Source organism: Miscanthus floridulus, chromosome 18 (assembly GCF_019320115.1).
Source record: "Miscanthus floridulus cultivar M001 chromosome 18, ASM1932011v1, whole genome shotgun sequence".
Taxonomy (NCBI): Eukaryota; Viridiplantae; Streptophyta; class Magnoliopsida; order Poales; family Poaceae; genus Miscanthus; species Miscanthus floridulus.
In genome coordinates this window covers 79,401,604-79,423,973 of record NC_089597.1, presented here as the reverse complement: position 1 = coordinate 79,423,973, position 22,370 = coordinate 79,401,604, and the positions used below count along the sequence as shown (strand labels likewise).

General features: G+C 46.1%; 1 protein-coding gene across 6 annotated transcripts; it reads right to left on the bottom strand.

Moving 5' to 3' along the window:
* Positions 1 to 217: 217 nt before the first annotated feature.
* Positions 218 to 13,528, bottom strand: LOC136521380 (uncharacterized). Of its 6 annotated transcripts, none has more exons than XR_010775535.1 (5): positions 12,831 to 13,528; positions 9,828 to 10,753; positions 1,609 to 1,645; positions 455 to 584; positions 218 to 279 (listed from the first exon to the last, which is right to left on the bottom strand). XR_010775535.1 is itself a non-coding variant. In XM_066515115.1 (1 exon), exon 1 carries the CDS (start codon positions 13,336 to 13,338, stop codon positions 12,958 to 12,960), a length of 381 nt encoding a protein of 126 aa, XP_066371212.1. In that variant the 5' UTR covers positions 13,339 to 13,528; the 3' UTR covers positions 12,658 to 12,957. The 6 variants fall into 6 exon arrangements, 1 of the variants encoding a protein (XP_066371212.1); XR_010775536.1 differs by having other exon boundaries at positions 240 to 584; positions 9,828 to 10,411; positions 10,513 to 10,753; XR_010775533.1 differs by having other exon boundaries at positions 240 to 584.
* Positions 13,529 to 22,370: the final 8,842 nt, after the last annotated feature.

The following is a 22,370-nucleotide window of genomic DNA, read 5'->3' as shown; positions in this document are numbered from 1 at the left end:
ACAGAGAATGTCTGGTACAAAAGCTCAAGAAACAAAGAAAGTAACAAAGAAAATAAGTAGGATTACACAAAGTTGTCTATCTATAACTAAATCTGTAAACTTAAATCTTCTTTAGCAAGAAGTTTTACTTGAGCTAATTCATGCCTAAAGACTTGCTTGCATGACAGTTCCAGGCTGATTTGGGAAATCTTGCTTGGGCTCCCTGGGATAACCCAAATGCAGCCCAACAAGGTATTCAGCCCAACCTAGAAGAAGCACCTCCCTCAATTCCAATTCATCCTGTGAATGGGAATGATAATGATGAACCACATGATGCTGCTACTGATAGTTTATGTAGCACCCGGTTTTAAGAACAAAACCAGATACACACCATATGTGAGCCTAGGAAGTCAAATCTCACATATAACTATAAATAAGGGTAATATCGAAAGACAATGCTCAATATATAACGTACTTAGTATAAAGGATATAACCTTAGACAACAAACAGCGGAAAGATAACTCCGATCTTGGAATGAACACTCCAATTCCATAGGGATGACTGACTGGTTGATCACAAGTCTAATTCCTCCAAACTCTAGCCATCTGGTATCCATCCGAGATTTTTATCCAAAAATTTAAAAAGTAAAGCAAGCGTAAGTACATGTCGTACTCAACAAATATAACATGGGATTCATGAGGCTCAAAAGATTGACACTGGTTTAACTGCGATTAGCTTTTAATTATCACAATTTTAGCATAGGAGTAGCAACAAATTTATCACAAGCCCATATAAACACATGACTAGGTAAACATGAATAATGAATAGCATAAACAATAATCATTAGTGAGCATCTTCATCATCCGTATCATCAGTGTTCATCATCTATTCCGTAAGGGTTCTAAGGCCGCTCATAACCGTGAGCACGACTGATATACTGGTTTTACACTCTGTAGAGATTGTACACTTTCACTATGAGTCGTGATTTACCCTTTCGCCGGAGGTGATCAGCCTCTTGACCCACTACCTAGGAAGGTCAGCAGGGTTTACTATGAAGCCTTTCAAAGGTTCGTCTAACAAGTTAGGGCCATTAGATTCACTCGACAAACAGATATAGGAACCCCCCTTTCCGATGGCATAATGACACGCATCCTATACACAAGGGGATAGAGGTTGTCCTATACCCAATTCGTCAAGCCATTCTTACACCAATAAAGGTAACCCCTAACAAGCTAGAAGAGGTCCTCATACTAAGGTAAAGCCAGAGTCATGTAGCCCTCACAGTTGTACTGTAAGTCCCGGATGTTCGCTTACAGATAAGTCCTTAGGGAGAGGAATCTAGAGCATAATATAATAGCCCAATGCTCTAGCCCCTTGATTACATGTTGCTAAAAAGCATCTTTTAGTGTTTATTGCATATACCATTAGTCAAGTTACAAGATCATGGCTTTAGTTGAACACTAGCATCATACTACCCAATGCAATAACCCATAGATAACAAGGAATCCAGGATATTAAATAGCTAGGAAACTTACTACGGTTGCCAAGGTAGACACATGCATATGATTAAATTATTAAAGTGAATAGGACAATAAGGAAGATCCCATGCTATACTTTCCTTAAACTTACATCCTTCTTCTAGTCCAAACCTTCAATAGAACTCCTTCTTGATCAACACGTACTGGACATGATCATAAAGCACCGCACAAGCATCCATGCAATCATACAGGAAGCAAACAATAGAACAAAATTAGAATAGTACACCAAACATATGAAACAAGTAGTAAAAATGTTTTAAAGATGTTCTACACGTTACTACGAACACACAGATGCAAAAAGCACTCTAATCGGAGCTATAACGAAAAAATTATGAATTAAACAAGATTTCTTTTAATAAAATAATAGATTAAATCTAACCTCAAATTTTAAAAGTTGAAAATATATTTAACAATAGGATGAACATGTAGATTACTCAATTACAAATCTAACATAACTTGAACGGATCAAATCGGTGTTAAAATAGAAAAGATATGACCCACTGAAGATAGTGACAATTTTGTAAATAGATGGAACTTGATTTTCCAAATTTAAATAAATAAAATCAGATTTTGAAGCAGACCAGGGACTGCGGGTACTAATTCAAGAAAAGGCAGGGGCTCTTTAGAAAAACTGTAGGGACGGCGGGTTCAAACTTAAAAACTTGCGGGGGTTCTTTTGCAAAACGTCCAGCCGATGGGGTATTAGCCGATCTGAGCCATTGGATCAAAGATGGATGGCTCATATTAGATAGGAAGGGGAGAGAGAGCGCGGCCGCTGAAGAAAAATACAGCGCGACAACGGCCATGAACGGCGAACCGGTTTAGGCCCTACGGACCACCACAGGAGCAAAACGGGGGCACGGGGAGAAAGAGGACAGCGAGGCGAACTCACCTCGGTAGATCTTAGCGGCGGGGAGTGGACGGAGGCGGCGCATGGTGCAGCGGGATGACAAAGACCCAGCAGCTAGGGTTTTGAGCTCGGGCAAGGCGATTGGAGCAAGCACAGTGGCTTAGGATTATGCGGGGGCGATGCAGGTGGCACAACGCTCCTATTTAAGGGGCTCGAGATGCTTAGGAGGCACGGCAACAGCGAGGCGTAGGCGGTGCGGACTCAGCAGCGGTGGCGGTGGTGTCCGGCTCGAGCACGAGCGGGAAGAGGACGGTGCTGACAAGTGGGTCTGCCTGTCAGCAACACGCAAGGGAAGAGAAGAACGGCGCGGCGCACTGCTCAGCTGGGCCGTTGCATGCGGTATGGGCCGACGGTGAGAGAGAGTGCAACGTGGCCTCGACTGGGTCGGCCCAAGGAGGGAGCGCGGGCAAGAAAAAGGATATAAGCCGCTATTGGGCTGCGGGGAGAGGAAGGGAAGGAGGAGAGGGTGGGCCACAGGAGAGAAAGAGGAGCAGGCCTTTGGGCCAGATTGAGAGAAGAGAAGATTTTCCATTTTCCAAACCCTTTTCTATTTTGTTTTCAAAACCAAATTCAAATATAAACCAAATCAAATATGAATATGGTTTAAAATACACTTTTCAATTCAAATAAAAAATGGGAAATTTTGGTAAGTTTTCCAAAAATAAATTTTACAACTTTTTAAATTCATTTATTTTCAAATTTTCTTTTCTTTTCCTGAATTCTATTTTCAAACCCATTTTCAAATTCATTTTCAAAATACAATTTAAACCATTTTGAGATTTATGCTAAACCTCTCAACAAATTAAAACAAATGCACCGACATGTATGCACATCCATGTTGCTACTCCTTTGGTAATCTTTAATATAATGAAAAATATTCTTTTTCGTATATTTCATGACCACAAAAATTCAAAATTAAAACAATTTAATTACATTTCCATAGTAGCAAATTTTAGGGTGTTACAATTCTATCCCCATTAAGATCAATCTCGTCCTCGACAATCGGAAGACGTCGACTTGGAGATTGGGATACTTTGTCTTTGGATTCTTCTTTACTTCCTCGTATAGTTCCATCTTCTTGATAAGGATCCCACTTTACTTTGCATACCTGTTAACCTTACTCCAAGTATCTTGCCAAACTGATTCCAAGATTCTGACAGATACTCCAAACAATACTCAGGTAACTCCAATCACTAGGCCACTTTTTCTTTTTAGTCCATAATATCAATTCTCTTTCTTAAAATATTCACCTTCCAACGGAGCTTGACGAATCTCATTGTCAGAAGGAGATTCTACTACCAATCTTCAAAACAATAAGGATTCTGGTTAAGTTGCTCGAACCTTGAATACAATTCGTAGTCCTTGGTGTCACTCGAACCTTCTTAGCATAATTCTCTGTTGCTAAAGGCATCGGCCATGACTTTGCTCCTCGAAGTGATAGCACTTTTCCAAGTCATAATCAATTTCATTCCAACGAGGATATCACAAGCTCAAGACCATCTTATTGAAGATGTCCTGTAGATTCTTGTGACACTCCTAAATGTCACTTGTTATGCCTAAGTAGATAGTACTTCCATGCTTTATAATGGATAACTCTAGATCATACTTCAGATGTTCCATCTCATGCTTTCTTGCATAAGCCTCTTCTTCCAAGCTTACCTGAGGTTTCTTAATCCAAATGAACTTACAACCTTCTTCAGTAGCTCTATCAATATCTTGATGGTCTTGGATAAACTTCCCTTGAACCTCTAACCAAACCTCATTATTAAAACTCTGAATTTCTCTCGCATCTTTGAGTGGGTTCCTATCACATCATTAACTTTCTTCAATCCAAACCTTGTTGTCATGCTTAGTATATCATTGGGATTTCCTGAGACTCCCTAGAACCATATGTAGTTATCAGATATCTCATTCCTATGTCATCAACGCCTACTTGTCCTAGGTATGTTGAAGACTGGACTCCATGCTGAGGATAGCTCAATTGCAGAGTCATATTGATGAATGCATAAATTCCTCATAGATGATACAATAACTTATCAACCGAGCAAAGGATACTACTCTGGATGATGAAGCCCTTAAGTGATATACATCCTCTGAGTATACACCTCCTAATAGGGCATTCTAATATTCCTCGGTGCAGGTTGAATACCCTCATACTCAATTCTTTCTCGTGACAGTGTTGTTAGAAGCACCGAACGTTGGGCATACTCCTTTACATGCATACAACCATCACATTCCAAGGATAACATCAATGTCTATTAATTACAAAAGAACAAGGTTTGCCTCAAAGTTCTTCCCTTTTATGTTAAGACTAACTTTTGGGCATATGTAGTTTGCCTTCTTTTCTCCTCCTAGAGAGTTAAGTATCAGGGGTTTCCTCATTGGAAGCAAAGTTATCTTATGATCTTCCACACATTCCCTAGAGATGAATGAATGTGACGCACTAGGGTCAAACAACACCATAACAGTGTCTGAGCTTACTGCAACCAAACCATAAACAACCTCCTTAGCTCCATGAGTGGTAATCAGATCCACATTGTTCAACCTGCCTTGAATGTAGTTTCGCTTTATCTTATTGCCTTGCACCTGCTCCTTATGGACATTCTGTTCTAGCTCCTGCTAGAGTTGATTCTTGCTTTGATTACTCTTAGCAAACTTCTCAAGACAATCGTTCTTATAGGGTTCAACCTTACCACAATCATAATCTTCCTCACTAGTAGAAGTATTTGTCTTCATCAATGTGATAGTAGGAGATGATAGACATGGCTTCTGAGAGCTAAAATGTTGCACTTCATCATTGGGTTGCTGATCCTGATCCTGATCTGTATTCCCAAACAGATATATAGGATGTGACTAATATTCTGCTTGTGTAGCGAAACAAAGACGGGTATTTCTTAACTTGGATTAAAGGTCATGCTTTCTGTTCTTCTCTTCCATCTCTTAACGCTTGTCCTCAATTACAATTGCTCTATCCACCAATGTTTGATAGTCGACATACACCATGGTCATCAGCTGTAGTTGTAAACCATCATTCAGTCCTTTCAAAAAGCGTTTTTGCTTCTTAGCATCACTATCCACTTCTTCTACCACACCTGTGGGACTGTGGTACGACCTGAAGTTCTCGCTAAACTACTTCTAGGTGATCTGTCCAACATTGTTGGGACATCCATACTGGTAAGACTCCCACTAGTCTTGTGTTGTGCCCTAGAGTTGGCCGGACACAACAAACACCTTCTCATGGTAGCAACCATCACAGAGATAATCGATGCCTCCAAATGAAGAACTAGAACGTATGAAACTTCATCTTGCAACTTCTTCAACTTGGCTACCCCCCTTAAGAAAAGATCAACTAGGGGACAATATGGTGTAGCTTCCACCTTCTTCTAGATGGATTAACTAGCATAAGGGCATTCTGACATCCCAAAGAAACTCATGTGCAAAGGTGTGAACAGACAACTCAATTTCACTCGCGGGATAGGAAAATAGCAGCACAGTAAAACAGCTGAAACTCTCATTCTGTTAATCTAATGAAATTGTAGCTTATACCGTTGGAAAGCTTATAAAATTCTCCACAACTTCCTTATAGAATACTTTTCCAAATTCTATAGTTCAGATAGTTAAAAGTAGTTCACAACAGAAACTACTCTAGATTTTAGACACCACGATTGCATCATCTTGTGATTTTCATAATTCCATAACCAACATAGATATCAAGGTGATTCTTTTGGTGACAGAAATATATTGAAGTCTAATATTGTCCAGAATTTTCTCATGATTTTTTATTGTCTAAAATCAGAGATATAAGCCTAAGAGTGTAGTTTGCTCTGAAAAGACAGGATAGAGAAAACAGGAGATAACCAAAACCCAACTATTTATTTTATTAATCATTATACCTTAGGCTTATAAACTAAATGAAATTGTGGAAACACCCAACACGATCATTGCAATCATTACAAAGATTCAAAACAAGCATAAGCATAATGACAATTCAACAAAGCACTAAAGGTGCACAATTCAATCATTGACTCAACTTGCGATACAATCATCCTCATTGTACTAGGGGTAACAATCCTAAGACTCATCTTCAGATTACACAAGAAGGTGATGAGGGATAGTTCTAAAAGCATATCAAATCAAGGAGTGAAGATAAGAACAAAAACTTTAAATAAGCACCAAGGTAGAAATGAATAACAAGGGTAGAGATATAGTAGAGAAGAAAATATCAAGGTTAATAGACCAAGGGTTTTTATAGCAACTTCTAAACCTTGGAATGACCAGTTTCTACTAGGCTTGCGTTCTACAATCAACATTGCTCTAATACCACTTTGTAGCACCCGATTTTAAGAACAAAACTAGATACACACCATATATGAGCTCAGGAAGTCAAATCTCACATATAGCTATAAATAAGGGTAATATCGAAAGACAATGCTTAATACATAACGTACTTAGTATAAAGGATATAACCTTAGACAACAAACAACGAAAAGATAACTCTGATCTTCGGGTGAAGACTCTAATTCTACATGGACGACTGACTAGTTGATCACAAGCCTAATTCCTCCAAACTCTAGCAACCTGGTACCCATCCAGGATTTTTATCCAAAGATTTAAAAAGTAAAGCAAGCGTAAGTACATGTCGTACTCAAGAAATATAACATGAGATTCATAAGGCTCAAAAGGTTCACTGGTTTAACTGCGATTAGCTTTTAATTGTCACAATTTTAGCATAGGAGTAGCAACAAGTTTATCATAAGGCCATATAAACACATGATCAAGTAAACATGAATAATGAATAGCATAAATAGTAATCATTAGTGAGCATCTTCATCATCCGTATCATCAGTGTTCATCATCTATTTCGTAAGGGTTTCAAGGCCGCTCATGACCGTGAGCACGACTGATATACCAGTTTTACACTCTACAGAGGTTGTACACTTTCACTGTGAGTGGTGATTTACCCTTTCGCCCGAGGTGATCAGCCTCTTGACCCACTACCTAGGAAGGTCGACAGGGTTCACTATGAAGCCTTTCAAAGATTCATCTAACAAGTTAGGGTCATTAGATTCACTCGGTAAACAGATATAGGAAGCCCCCTTCTCGATGGCACAACGACACGCAGCCTATACACAAGGGGGCAGACACTGTCCTATACCTGATTCGTCAAGCCATTCTTACACCAATAAATGTAACCCCCTAACAACCTAGAAGAGGTCCTCATACTAAGCTAAAGCTAGAGCCATATAGCCCTCGTAGTTGTACTGTAAGTCTCGAATGTTCGCTTATAGATAAGTCCTTAGGGAGAGGAATCTAGAGCACCATATAATAGACCAATGATCTAGCCCCCTGATTCCATGTTGTTAAAAAGTATCTTTTAGTGTTTATTGCATATACCATTAGTCAAGTTACAGGATCATGGCTTTAGTTGAGCACTAGCATCATACTACCCAATGCAATAACCCAAAGGTAACAAGGAATCTAGGATATTAAATAGCTAAGAAACTTACTACGATTGCCAAGGTAGACACATGTATATGATTAAATTATTAAAGTGAATAGAACAATAAGGAAGATCCCATGCTATACTTGCCTTAAACTTAGATCTTTTTTCTAGTTCAAACCTTCAATGGAACTCCTTGACCAACACATAAAGCTCACCGACTGGACATGACCATAAAGCACCACACAAGCATCCATGCAATCATACACGAAGCAAACAATAGAACTAAATTAGAACAGTACACCAAATATATGAAACAACAAGTAAAAAGGTTTTAAAGATGTTCTACATGTTACTACGAATACACAGACGCGAAAAGCACTCTAATCGGAGCTATAACGAAAAAATTTGAATTAAACAAGATTTCTTTTAATAAAATAATAGATTAAATCTAACATCGAATTTCAAAAGTTGAAAATATATTTAACAGTAGGATGGACATGTAGATTACTCAATTATGAATCTAACAACTTGAACGGATCAAATCAGAGTTAAAATGGAGAAGATATGGCCCACCGAAGATAGTGGCAATTTTGTAAATAGATGGAACTTGATTTTCTAAATTTAAATAAATAAAATCAAATTTTGAAACAGACTAGGGACTGTGGGTACTAATTCAAGAAAAGGCAGGGGCTCTTTAGAAAAACTATAGGGACGGCGGGTTCGAACTTAAAAACTTACGGGGGCTCTTTTGCAAAACGTCCGCCCGAAGGGGTATTAGCCGATCTGAGCCGTTGGATCAAAGATGGATGGCTCAGATTAGATGGGATGGGGAGAGAGTGTGCGGCCGTCGGAGAAAAAGTCGGCGTGGCAGCGGCCATGAACGGCGGCGAGGAAGCTCGCTAGCGAACCGGTTTAGGTCCTATGGACCACCACAGAGCAAAACGAGGGCACGGGGAGAAAGAGGACGGCGAGGTGAACTCACCTCGGTAGATCTTAGCGGCGGGGAGTGGGTGGAGGTGGCGCGCGGCGCAGTCGGATGATGGCAACCCAACGGCTAGGGTTGCGAGCACGGGTGAGGTGATTGGAGCGAGCATGGCGGCTTAGGATTATGCGGGGGCGATGTGGGTGGCACAACGCTCCTATTTCAGGGGCCGAGATGCTTGGGAGGCACGACAACGGCGAGGCGTAGGCAGTGCGGACTCGGCAGTGGCGGCGGTGGTGTCCGACTCGAGCACGAGCGGGAAGAAGATGGTGCGGACGAGTGGGGTCTGCCTGCTAGCGTTACGCGCGAGAAGAGAAGAACGGCGCGACACACTATTTGGCTGGGCCGTTGCGTGCGGTATGGGTCGACGGTGAGAGAGAGTGCAGCATAGCCTCGGCTGGGCCGGTCCAAGGAGGGAGCGCGGGGAAGAAAAAAGATACAGGCCGCTGCTGGGCTGCGGGGACAGGAAGGGAAGGAGGAGAGAGTGGGCCGCGGAGAGAAAGAGGAGCAGGCTTTTGGTCCAGATTGAGAGAAGAGAGGATTTTCCATTTTCCAAATCCTTTTCTATTTTGTTTTCAAAATCAAATTCAAATGTAAACCAAATCATATTTGATTATGGTTTAAAATACACTTTTTAATTCAAATAAAAATGAGAAATTTTGGTAAGTTTTCCAAAAATAAATTTTACAAGTTTTTAAATTCTTTTATTTTCAATTTTTCTTTTCTTTTCCTGAATTCTATTTTCAAACCCATTTTCAAAATACAATTTAAACCATTTTGAGATTTATGCTAAACCTCTCAACCAATTAAAACAGATGCAACGGCATGCATGCACATCCATGTTGTTACTCCTGTGGTAAATTTTAATATAATAAAAATTATTCTTTTTCCTATATATCATGAGCACAAAAAATCAAAATTAAATTAATTTAACTACATTTCCAAAGTAGCAAATTTTAGGGTGTTATAGTTTACCATTGCCAGTTGAGGAAGTCATCCAAAATAACCAAGAATTAGTTGACCTGCCCCCAGTGGCTGAAGAATAGGTGCTGGCAATAGATGATGAAACTGATACTGATTCAGAAGAATTTCCACAAGTTTAGCTACCAATTCCTCCTGTTGAAATTATACCTTTTCCTGACTTCAACAACCTACAGCCTCTGATGCCAGAAGAATTCCTAGAGGAGTTACTGGGTTGGATAAATGGTGTTGACAATGCTGACAATGCTATACAACCTCCACAGAATGAGAATATTCAGTTGGGTTTTGTGCAAATGCAGGATTCCTGGCCCCAGCACCCAACTTTTGGTCCTTGCCCTGAAGCAATTAGACAATGGGCAAATCACTTTTCTGGTCCTTCCACCAGCTCCACTACAGTTCTAATACCTGATGCCTAGATGAATTTTTTTCCTTTCTTTTATTGCAGTCTCCTACTTTTGACTGGGCAAAAGATTTTCTCCAATCCAAGGCTTGGTCCTTCTCGGATTCTGAATTTTCTGCCACAAATGGTAATTCTACTCTTTTCTCACTTCCTTCTTCATGTCCATCTGTTGTTGTCTCTGCATGTTCAAACTTTGAGCTTGCACCTGCTGTTGTTTTAGAATCAATGGATGATGAACATGATATGAACATAGGAGACATTGCAGACAAGAACACTAACCCTCCCAAGAATAAAGGCAAAGGCAAGATGAAGACTCCACTTTCTGAAGCTAATATGAGAAGAAGCCTAAGACTGAAGAAGATCAACAAGGGCTTCAAATCCTCTTCTTGCAAGGATAAAAGCTGTCTTGGCTGCTCATCCAAGCCACCAACTATCTCTCTCAATATGATCAGAAACTTGGGAGTTACATTATGTGATATCAACCCAGAAGACCTTTCACCAACAAAGCTAAATGCCAAACCTGTAAAAAAGAAAAGAACAGTGAGCAAGAAACAAACTGTGAGCAATACACAGGCTACCTCTTCTCAACCAGCAGTTAGTGTGTAGAAGTAGAACATGTTGAAAGTTCTTCACTTCCAGTACAAAGGCAAGGTGAAACATTGTCTGAATATTTTCCCCTTATTTTACTCTTGCCTAGTTCTCTACCGGGTTTCTGAAATCTTGTTGATCAGATTTGTTGTTCCCACTATTTCGTCACAATTTAATATGCTGATAATCGTTGCATGTCTGAATGATTGTCATACACTATGTTTATTCACCTTATTAAGCTGCTTTCGGGTATAATGCAACTATGCAGATGCTATCATGCTACTAATATCTACATTTGAAATGTGATTCAGACGTCAACGATTTTTCATGCCTAAAACTATTGAATTTAGCTCTTGTAATTTTCTTTGTCGTTGTTCCGTTGGCTTCATTATTTATCACTCTTGATTGATATCGGTGACGGATCAGAGCTTCTCACGGGCCAATAGGGCCATGGTTACCCCTGAACATGTTGTATTTTCTCTTAGTTGTAGCCATTTGGCTTGATAAAAAATTGAAGATTAGCCTGATTCTTTAATGATTGGACCCTGCAGTATTTGGCCGAGTAGTACTTTTAAAAGTTAGATGTAAGGCCTACTCGTAGCAAGATAAGCTCCTGATTTATGTGAGGTCTGCAACGATTCTTGTAACATCATTGTGATATCAAATTTATGGTGCATGCTTGTTTTTACAAAGAAAAAAAAGATAGTATGGAGGCACCAGTAAAAAATGACTGCATGCAGCAAATAAGATAGTTTTCCTCGCCTTTCATATATATGCAGTCTGACAGAAAAATATGTTTAACTTGTTTCTTAGGTGTGGTTATCAGAACATACTGGGCAATGGAAAGTTTGACTAAATTGATAAAATGGCATGTTAGCTGGCACATCAAAGTCCAATTAACTCAATCCCTTTGTTTTGTATCTGCGGCTTGCATTAGCATCGCTTTTGTCACAACTCACAAGATGAACTAAAACAAGTTAATATAAATAAATAAAGCACTAACATCGCTTTTGTTTCTAATTTCAGTTTATTTTCATAATAAATCTGTTTATTATAAGCTGTACAAATAAACCCTTATAGGGTTTCGGCGCTAGAATTTCAAATTTTCAATTAGCAAGGGAGGGCCAGCAGCAGTGGTTTAACAAATCCAGTCATGTATGACAAGATTTTGACCCATTATATTTCACGTAAGGCACTTGCTCTATTTTTTTTCCACATTCGGTTGCTCAGCTACCAAAGCTTGGGAAAGAATTGAACTTTCATAATCACGTGGACGGTAACACCACGAGATCGAGCGGCACGACGTTGTTAAGGTGCTTTAATTTGTCTCGGCGCGGCTGCTGCATGGAGTAGACGCCACGAAACGACGATAAAATGCAATCATCATTCGCCACTCGCGCGCTGCTAGACGGCCATCGTGCGTTCATGGGAACTCACCAATCATCGCCCCCAAATCTCCCTAGATCATGCGACGCCCACATGCATGCCACCCGATTTGGTTATAGCTCCCACGGTCCTGCTCTTGATCCGCACGCCTGAACCCCCGTAATCCCCTGCTCCAAAAGCATCAACCTCTGCTCTCTGCTCCTGCCTCCAAGAAACTCCAAGGCGCCGTCCGAGCTTTGCATGCACTCTAAGCCTAGTTTAATGGCGAGATCCCAAAAACAAGAAGCCCTTAAGCTACGTAGCTTATTTTTTCTGTCAAAAAGAGTTCTGAGTCACCGAATCGTTCGCCACATGAGCAAAAGGTGAATGAGACTCCATGGATGATGGAACAGAAGAGGCAGAGCTCAACTTCAACTCATAATAAGAACTGCGGCTAATGAAGAGAGCACATTTGTTGTCGAACCAAGAAGCATTTGAATAAAGGTTTCTCCTTTACATGTTCAAGAACAAGGATATACTCATCGTGAAGTCAGCCTAGCTTGACATAGCTTCTTATCCGTTCATTTGATTCAGAGCTCGAATGTTTCGTGTATAGAACTAGACAAGAACAGAGTAAGCCTCACCGCATTTACACTTGCAAGGAGCCCTCAGGGGATAGCATTAGCAGAGAGATGCGATTCCAGCGCTTCCGAGAAGTTCTCTCGATCGGTTGAAGCATGCAAGCTAGCGCCAGGGCGGCCTCAGTCGTCGTCACGGCGTCCCGCCGCCGCTACAGGCGAAGAACTGGGCGTCGGCGGCGGTGTCCGGCATGTCGTTGTGGCAATCGGACGAGCCCGACGGCGGCACGAACCCCCGGGGCAGCATCGCCGAGAACGTCCATGCGCCGTTGCCGCCCCCGCCGCGCGCCCTGCTCCTCCGTTCCCTGATCGGCCCCGTTGTTGGCGCCACGTGGAACTGCTGCCGCGCGCGCCCTGGGACTGGGACCACGGCGGGTGGCAACGCCGGCTTGTCGTCCACGCGGCGGCGGCGGCGCTCCGAGGAAGCGCGGACGGACGGCGAGGAGAGCGTGGCGAGGAGGAGGAGAACCAGCAGGAGAAGGTAATATAGCCGCCGCGCTGGGGACGAAGCCATCGCTAGGGACGAGTAGGAGGAGACGCAGGACGTGAGCGGCGTCTGCAGGCGCAGCTGCAGGTGTGCGCGCGCGCATGGAAAGGCTGTGGCGGTGGCGGTGGCGGCGGCCTGGCGGGAGAGCGCGCACTCGGCTATTTTCAGATGTTTGCTTTGGCGTCGTCTCTGGTGCCGCAACCTGTGGTGTGCGGAGGCAGACTTGCATTTGAAGGCGAAGATGTTGCCCGCGCCTCCGCTCTCGATCGTTTCTGGTTGTTTTCGCGAGGGGACAGGGACACAGGAGGGCTAAGATTCAGGCTCGATTGGATCGACACATGGTAGCACGAGGGAGAGGCTAGCAGGCCGATTGTGTTCAAAAGAATACTCACCGTTCATCGTAACCAAAAATACCATTGACAGTTAGAATTTTTTTAAAATAGTAAAATCAAGGTTGGCTCAGAGTTGAGAATGCGCTGGCCAAACACTTGACCTCAGTTGCTCTGTTTTCATTTTCCTAGGATCATATGTTGCTAAGTTTAAAAAAAAAGGATCATATGTTGCTGTGCTATTAACCTAGACTTGATCTTTATTTACGTTATTAAGAAAGAAAAAAACCTTTAGCTTGTTGATAGACATCATCAGGTCATCATCTGCTTTATGTGTGACGTACATAAAAACAATCACATTTCAACCATTTGCTACGTTGAAAGGTTAGCGCTACTGGCAGGCTTTAAAGGTGCAGCGTACACCTGTGCAGCCTTACAGCTCAACGAACCCAATAGCACGTCATTCATTCATTACCTCATACGTGGCCCTTAGGAGCCAAATGTCATCACCTGCCTGCAGGCTGCAGCATTACTTGACGTCGTGGACAACCTGTTGAGGCGTAGATCGGTCATGGTGTATTTGTATTTGGAAGGAACGCAATCATATATATATAAGCACTGTCCTTTTATCTATTTATAATATATATAAGCAGTAGGGGTAACTCCTGCTGATCATTTCTAAATAGCACCAAGCATTTATCTCAAAACCGGCAGGCATGCATATGAACTGTTAAGAATAAACAACACTTATGACAACCAGGAGGCGCATCGCCCAAGTTCTTGGATGTCCTTGTGTGGCTATAAACTTGATGCAGTACACAAGTACTTGCATTACTTTTGCCGGCTGCCACCGGTACAAAGCCAGCTAAACAGACACTCAGACTAGCCTGTCGTCCTCTTAAATTTATTTCTTGATGAATTACCGGCTTCGCTGTCAGTTCTGAACGCAAGATGATGCAAATTTTCACACCTAACTTGACCCAAAACACCACACAACTTCTGCTACGAAAATAGCATAATCCTCTTGGAAAATAGTACTAGTATATTGCAGGAAACAGGTGATCCCTGCTCTGCTATAAAAAGAACTACGAATTTTGTTTTTTTTTTTTAGGAAACTGGAGGGGCCGGGATCTTACAGAAATTTTATTGAAAGCAAGGTTTGTGAACAAGTAACTACAAAACTACACAAAGAAATACAACTTAGGGGACAAAAAAAGAGACAAAGTAAAATAAAGAGGAACCAATCAGGGGTCTGAATTTAGGCTGAGGATCCATAATTCAAAACTTGTTTGTAAGCTTGGCTTGACCCTGTGCTGGACCAATCTTAATTCCAAAAAAGAACTACGGAATTGAAATGCAAAAACACACAAATATCCGGATCACTGATCTTACTGAGAACAATTCACACAAGCACATCTAGTCTTTGTTCATCACTCCATCCAGCAATCCTGGAAGGCTACATAGTACAGGCACAGCACCAGGTTGGATTGGGGTAGGTTGCTAGCCTGGAACCATACAATCTTACAAATCCTTCATTTCTTGCATATCAGCAGCCTCAGGGAACTGGAATCCTAGAAAAGATTGAATGCTCTATTGCTCTCGTTTCATGTCACAGCTGTCGGGTTGACAGATAAAATTTTCAGCGTCCTGTTCCAAGGACAGAGCAGCGGAACCATCCTCATCAGTCATCACCTCCCCTCGTCTTCCAGTTCCAGACTTCCACCTCGGTGCCCCGGCGACCAGGTCCCTCGTCCCCGGCGAGGCTAGTTGCAGCCCAGCACACCTATCGGCATGCCTGTTGGCGCCGCCGTGGCTTGCTGTCACTTGTTGTACCACTTCGCCACCCTTGGCTGACGGAAGGTGCAAAGCTAGAAATACGTCAGATCTGCCATCTGGGCCCGAATTATTAGTTGTCTTCTGTTTGAATAAGTCCTGAGCATGCTAACTGCTTATAGTTAGAAATAGATCAGGATAGCTGCTGCGCGCGGTCACCACAGGCTGAGCGCGCACAGGCCCGCATGACGCGCTCTCTCCACGGCACGGCCCAGGGCGCTGGGATGGCAGCGACCAAGCATGAGGGTGGGTGATCCTCTCGGTCATTCTTGGCCATGTAACACTGCATGTACTTAGTTTATATTCAGATTCAATCAACAGAATACGCTGCCACTTTGCAGCCCAAATTTTCCCTGTGTTCCACTTGTGTTCGCGTGTGTTCATCGACTCTCTCTCGCTCTCGCTGTGATCGGGATCCTAACAATTGGCTTTGGAGCCAGGTCACGCCACCACCATGTCGCAGTCGGCCAACAAGAAGGTGCTCCCTGGTGATGGCTCCGGCGAGAAGAAGAGCCCTCTGTCCTCGTGCTCGCCACGATGTCGCGGCCACTCTCACTCGCGCCAATCGCGCACCCGGGACTCCAGGCCGCGCGTCATCGAGCGCATCATCGAGAGGCCGTCCGCCAACGTCGCGTGGCCGATGCTCACACGGACTAACTATCTGGAATGGGCATTGGTGATGATGGTGAGTTTTCAGACGCTTGGCGTCTGGGACGTCGTCTGCCACGACGTCGGGGAGGAACGCGACGACGTTGACGACCACGACGATCGACAAGCGATGGCGCGTCATGGAGCGCATCATCGAGAGGCCGTCCGCCAACGTCGCGTGGCCGATGCTCACACGGACTAACTATCTGGAATGGGCATTGGTGATGATGGTGAGTTTTCAGAAGCTTGGCATCTGGGACGTCGTCTGCCACGACGTCGGGGAGGAACGCGACGACGTTGATGACCACGACGATCGACAAGCGATGGCGCGTCATCGAGCGCATCATCGAGAGGCCGTCCGCCAACGTCGCCTGGCCGATGCTCACACGGACTAACTATCTGGAATGGGCACTGGTGATGCTGGTGAGTTTTCAGACGCTTGGCGTCTAGGACGTCGTCTGCCACGACGTCGGGGAGGAGTACGATGACGTTGATGACCATGACGATCGACAAGCGATGGCGGGTCTCCTGCGCTCGGTGTCCTCGGAGCTCTGGAGCACTCTCCTCAGGAAGGACACGGTGAAGGAGGCCTGGCACGCGGACAAGAATATGTGGATCGGGGACGAGCGCGCGTGAGGCCAGCGCGCAGCAGCTCCGTCGGGACTTCGGCAACATCACCTTCAAGGAAGGCGAGTCCGTCGATGAGTTTGGCATCCGCATCATCAACCTCGCCAACAATCTTCGCTCCCTCGGCGACAACATCACCGACGCAGAGCGTCGACGAAATATGATTGGCAGTCTACCTAGGGGTATGCTCAAGGTAGTAGATTATCGGCAGATAGGTGCGCAAGCTACGAACGAGATGGTGACGCAAGACACACACGAGGTTTTATCCAGGTTCGGCCGCCGTGAAGGCGTAATACCTACGTCCTGCGTCTGATTGTATTGCTCTGTGTAAATGAGATCTGATAGATCCTCCCCGCTAGGGGACCCCTACCTCTCCTTATATACTCTGGAGGAGGTAGGGTTACAAGTAAAGTAGCTTATTTGGTACTATACAATGTCTTGCGGTGCACGCCGAGCAGCGCCATGCATGTCTTAACCTTGTGGGCCGGGCTACCCCTGGGGGCGCAGCCCATGTCTTGGGGGCCATACCCCCACAGCTAGTCCCCGAGCTTGACAGTAGGAGATGTAGTCATGTGGTGCCAGGTTCAAAAATTAGAAGGCCAGCCGAGCAGGCAGCCAGTCCCCGGGCGTAGCCTCGAGATGAGAACAAGCACATTCACCGTAAGATGAAGTGTGCCCACTTAGTTCCCGAGCCTACTGGAAGATGAAGAATGAATCTTGTAGCAGGGTCAAAGAAAAAGAAGTCTAAAACCTTATCGACGTCGTCCGACATGTGCGTATCAAGACCCCAGACGTGCTGCCCAAGATCAGCACCCTGATCCAAACAGCATGGAGCAGCTTGATAGCACACCGACGAGATGTAACAAGATCCAAGCACCGAGGAGTGATGAGTCCCCAGCATCGACGGCGATGTCCAAGCACCGAGGAACGAGGAGCGAGGAGTCCCCGGTGTCGCTGGCGATGACCGAGCATCGAGGAGTCCCCGGTGTCGCTGGCGATGACCAGGCACCGAGGAGTCCCCGGCGTAGGCGATGATGTCCGAGCACCGAGGAGTCCCCGGCATAGGCGATGATGTCCGAGCACCGAGGAGCGAGGAGTCCCTGGTGTCGCTGGCGATGACCGAGCACCGAGGAGCGAGGAGTCCCTAGTATCGCTAGCGATGATCGGGCACCGAGGAGTCCCCGACGTAGGCGACGATGTCCGAGCACCGAGGAGCGAGGAGTCCCCGACGTAGGCGGCGATGTCCGAGCACCGAGGAGTCCCTGGTGTCGCTGGCGATGACAGAGCACCGAGGAGCGAGGAGTCCCCGATGTCTCTGGCGATTCCGAGCACCGAGGAGCGAGGAGTCCCCGATGTCGCTGGCGATGACAGAGCACCGAGGAGCGAGGAGTCTCCGGCGTCGCTGGCGATGACCGAGCACCGAGGAGTCCCCGACATAGGCGGCGACGTCCGAGCACCAAGGAGTCCCCGGCGTAGGCGGCGATGTCCGAGCATCAATGAGTCCTCGGCGTAGACGGCGATGTCCGAACACCGAGGAGTCCCCGACGTAGGCGGCAATGTCCGAGCACCGAGGAGTCCCCGACGTAGGTGGCGAGGTCCGAGCACCGACGTAGCTGACGACGTCCGTGTGGCGATGTCCGAGCACCGAGGAGTCCCCGGCGTCACTGGCGATGACCGAGCACCGAGGAATCCCCGACGAAGCTAGCGAGGTGCGAGCACCAAGGAGCGAGGAGTCCCCGACGTCGCTGGCGATGACCGAGCACCGAGGAGTGAGGAGTCCCTAGCGTCATTGGTGATGTCCGAGCACCGAGGAGCGAGGAGTCCCCGGCGTCGCTGGCGATGACCGAGCACCGAGGAGCGAGGAGTCCCCGACGTCGCTGGCGATTCCGAGCACCGAGGAGCAAGGAGTCCCCGGCGTCGCTGGCAATGACCAAGCATCGAGGAGCGAGGAGTACCCGGCGTAGGCGGCGAGATCCGAGCACCGAGGAGTCCCCGACGTAGGCAGCAATGTTCGAGCACCGAGGAGTCCCCAGCGTTGGCGGTGAGGTCCGAGCACCGACGTAGCTGACGACGTCCGTGCGGTGAAGTGTGCCCACTTAGTCCTCGAGCACTCGGATTCTTCATGCTCAAGGACTAAGTGGCGATGAAGCACGAGCGATGAACATTCTGGTCGACTGGTCGACGGCGAAGTGAACATTGAGTAGAAGTGACCGGCAAACAGTCTGATCAACTGGTCGACGGTGGATTCCATGAACCAAGCGGTCCGACCAGTTGATCGGTGGAGAAACCCGAGCACCAGGTGGTCCGATCACCTGGACGACGATCCTGCAATACAAATATGTAGAACGGGTAGTACATGATGTACAAATAAAGAAACTCCGGAGAAAAATCAGCAATGGTGATGAAACGACGTATGCAGTTTGGTGATCAGTTGGCGTAAAAATATATTTATGTTTAATATAAACTGCCCGAACAGTTAGTGTGTAGCTGAGTCTCCAGCCCTAGCTAGCCCATAGTCCATAACGTCGAGCGCAGAGCCCGTGCACGTGTAGGAGGAACAGGCGTCACCAAGGAGCCATTGCCGACCACCCATAACGCAGAGGGTAGATGCTCGTGCATGTGTAGGGAGGAGCCAGAGACAGAGCCATCTCTGGAGGCGTCCGAGCATCAACAGGACTGTTCAGGGGTTTGGAAAATCGTTTGGAGAGCAAATAAGGAGAAAACAGCTCGGAGAAATATTATGACGATATACAAACATTGGAGAATATTTAGAAAAATATTAAAGTGTGACTTAGCTTGTGCGAGATCAAGCGGAGACACCGACCGACCAGCCGCTGGGGAATCACTCCACGGATGATATACGTGCATATGCATGATTTGCATGGAGGTGTAGATCAGACGTAGCCTTCGTGCGCTTGCTTGCGTGGTGATGTAGATGCATACGTATTCCTTCATGCAAATTTTAGATTGGATCTAGCACGCATTGTTGATGTCACCGTGACTCATATTTTTCTGGTATTAATCTCGACAGAGTCCATGGACTTAGAGCTTGAATGATCCGGCCGACCGGGTCACGCTGTTGAACGGCTGCTCTGACTGTGGCAAATCATCCGGAGGCGTTGAGTCCTTTCGTTGACTGGCGCTCGTGCACGAGACGAGTTCGAGTTAGATCGACTTTGTCTGCACCGTTTGTGCAGCCATAGGTCTTGCGTGTGGTCGATCGTCGTAAGCCTGAGATCGATTGGATCTTCGGCAGAATCAACATAATGCCCGATGCCAGGCTTGCGGAAGTAGAGCCCCGTGTAGGGACAGTCGACTCGATCGTTGGTGGAGATCTTGAGCATGATCCGGATCATGAATGTGGTGAAGCTCCTATGCAGCGTCTCGAGATTGGACGATGCGACGAGCCTGCTGTTGTTGGAACACCTCCTCAACGGCAGCCTGTACGAGTGGTTGGAAGTAGTGTTTCGTAGGCCGTAGGGCTGAGCCTGGTAATTCTCCATCAAGGCTTCGCACTCGGAGAGTCGGAGACCCATTGCGGGGGCTGGTCGGCGACGAACGGAGCGCCCTTCAGGAGTAGACGTGACCACAAGATCCGTACCGAGTCGTGTAGGACAACTGGCCCGAGCTGGTCGGGTAGATCTGTTGTGGGTAGTGGTTACTTGCTCGGTAGGTTGATTTTGAATCGAATCTACCAGAGCTAGGGTTTCAGCAAGCTTGGTGCTGACCTGATTGATGGAGTCGAGCAGGTCGGTGTTGTCGATCTGCCTCCCTTTGTAGCGAGGAAGCGAACGACAGGTTGTCGGCGTGGCTGAAGACGATGCTGGTGTGGCCGGAGCTAGATCCAACATGGTCAAAGCCATAGCTGATGCTGGTGAAGCAGTGGTCGACGCAGATTGGATCTGCGCCTCCTCCGTGGTCATGGCGATGAAGTTGTCGGAACCAGTGGTCCAGGTGATCTGGCCGATGGTGAACGTGAGGCCATTCGGCGTAGCCATGGAACCAGGGATGATGACCACCTTGTTCGTCTAGGGAGCAGTACGCACACCCCCTACCTGGCGTGCCAATGTCGACGAAATATGATCGGCAGTCTACCTAGGGGTATGCTCAAGGTAGTAGATTATCGGTAAACAGGTGCGCAAGCTACGAACGAGATGGTGACGCAAGACAGACATGAGGTTTTATCCAGGTTCGGCCGCCTTGAAGGCGTAATACCTACGTCCTGCGTCTGATTGTATTGCTGTGTGTAAATGAGATCTGATAGATCCTCCCCACTAGGGGACCCCTACCTCTCCTTATATACTCTGGAGGAGGTAGGGTTACAAGTAAAGTAGCCTATTTGGTACTATACAATGTCTTGCGGTGCACGCCAAGCAGCGCCGTGCACGTCTTAACCTTGTGGGCCGGGCCACCCCTAGGGCGCAGCCCATGTCTTGGGGGCCATACCCCCACACTGAGGTAGTAAAGAAGTTGCTGCAGGTGGTGCCCGATCGGCTGAATTAGGAAGTGGTCTCCCTCGAGATGTTCCTCGACCTGAACAACATCACAGTTGAGGAGGTGATCGGGAGGCTGCGCGTCTTCGAGGAGCGCACCAAGCCGAAGCAGATGATGGACGCCATGCGGTGCTATATGCTCTGCTAGGAAGACTGGGAGGCGAGTTGCAAGGCTCGCCATGAGCAGGAGAGCTTCGGCGGCTCCGCGTCCTCCAGCAACCACGGGAAGCGCCGAGGGCGCGGGAGCGGTGGTGCAGGATCCTCATCGCGTGATGGCCGCGACGGCCAGAACACGGGCGCGGGGAACGCTAGTGGCGGGAGGCCACCAACCGGCGATCGCAGCAAGAACTGCGACAAAACTAGTCACTGGGCCAAAGACTACCGCGGGAAGAAGAAGGACGCGGCCCACGTCGCGCAGGCCGAGGAAGAAGAAGGGGCGTTGATGTACATCGTGGCAGAAACTGAGGTAACCATGCCGCCCAAGTCCGCTTCAGTTCGAAGGCCGGCGTCGCCTGCTGTCGATCCGTAGACCCAGGTCCACCTCGACGAACACAAGGTCCTCCTCCACCTCAACAGCAAGGAAGAGAAGGAGGCCATCGTGGGACCTGGCCGCTTGGTGCTCGATACCGGTGCGACGAACCACATGACGGGGTCACGGAACGTCTTTGTTAGCGATGAAAACGGTCGGAAAATCTCTCAACCGTTTTCTACTTCAAACATTTGAATACGAAAACGAAAACGGTAAAGCCGGACACGAAAACGAACACGAACTTACGGAATATCAAAAGTTTCGAAAACGAACTAATTCGAACGGAATTATGTTGAACACGGTCGGTATACGAAAAATCAATACAGAATATTGACCCGTTGGACCAAGTGCATAACAATTAATAAGTACATAATAATTAACAAGTCCTACAACTTTCTTAAAAAGTATCTCCATTCCACACGATGTAAGGAAGATATGATTTTTTAAGGCAACAAGCGCTTGTACGCGATTAATATATCGCTGACTTTGTTTAACTTTTTTGAACATCTTCAAGACATCAAATGAAAAAACTAAGAACTATAAAGTTGTAGATCTCGTCGAGAGTTACAATTTTTATATAAAAATCATCTTCATCCGAGA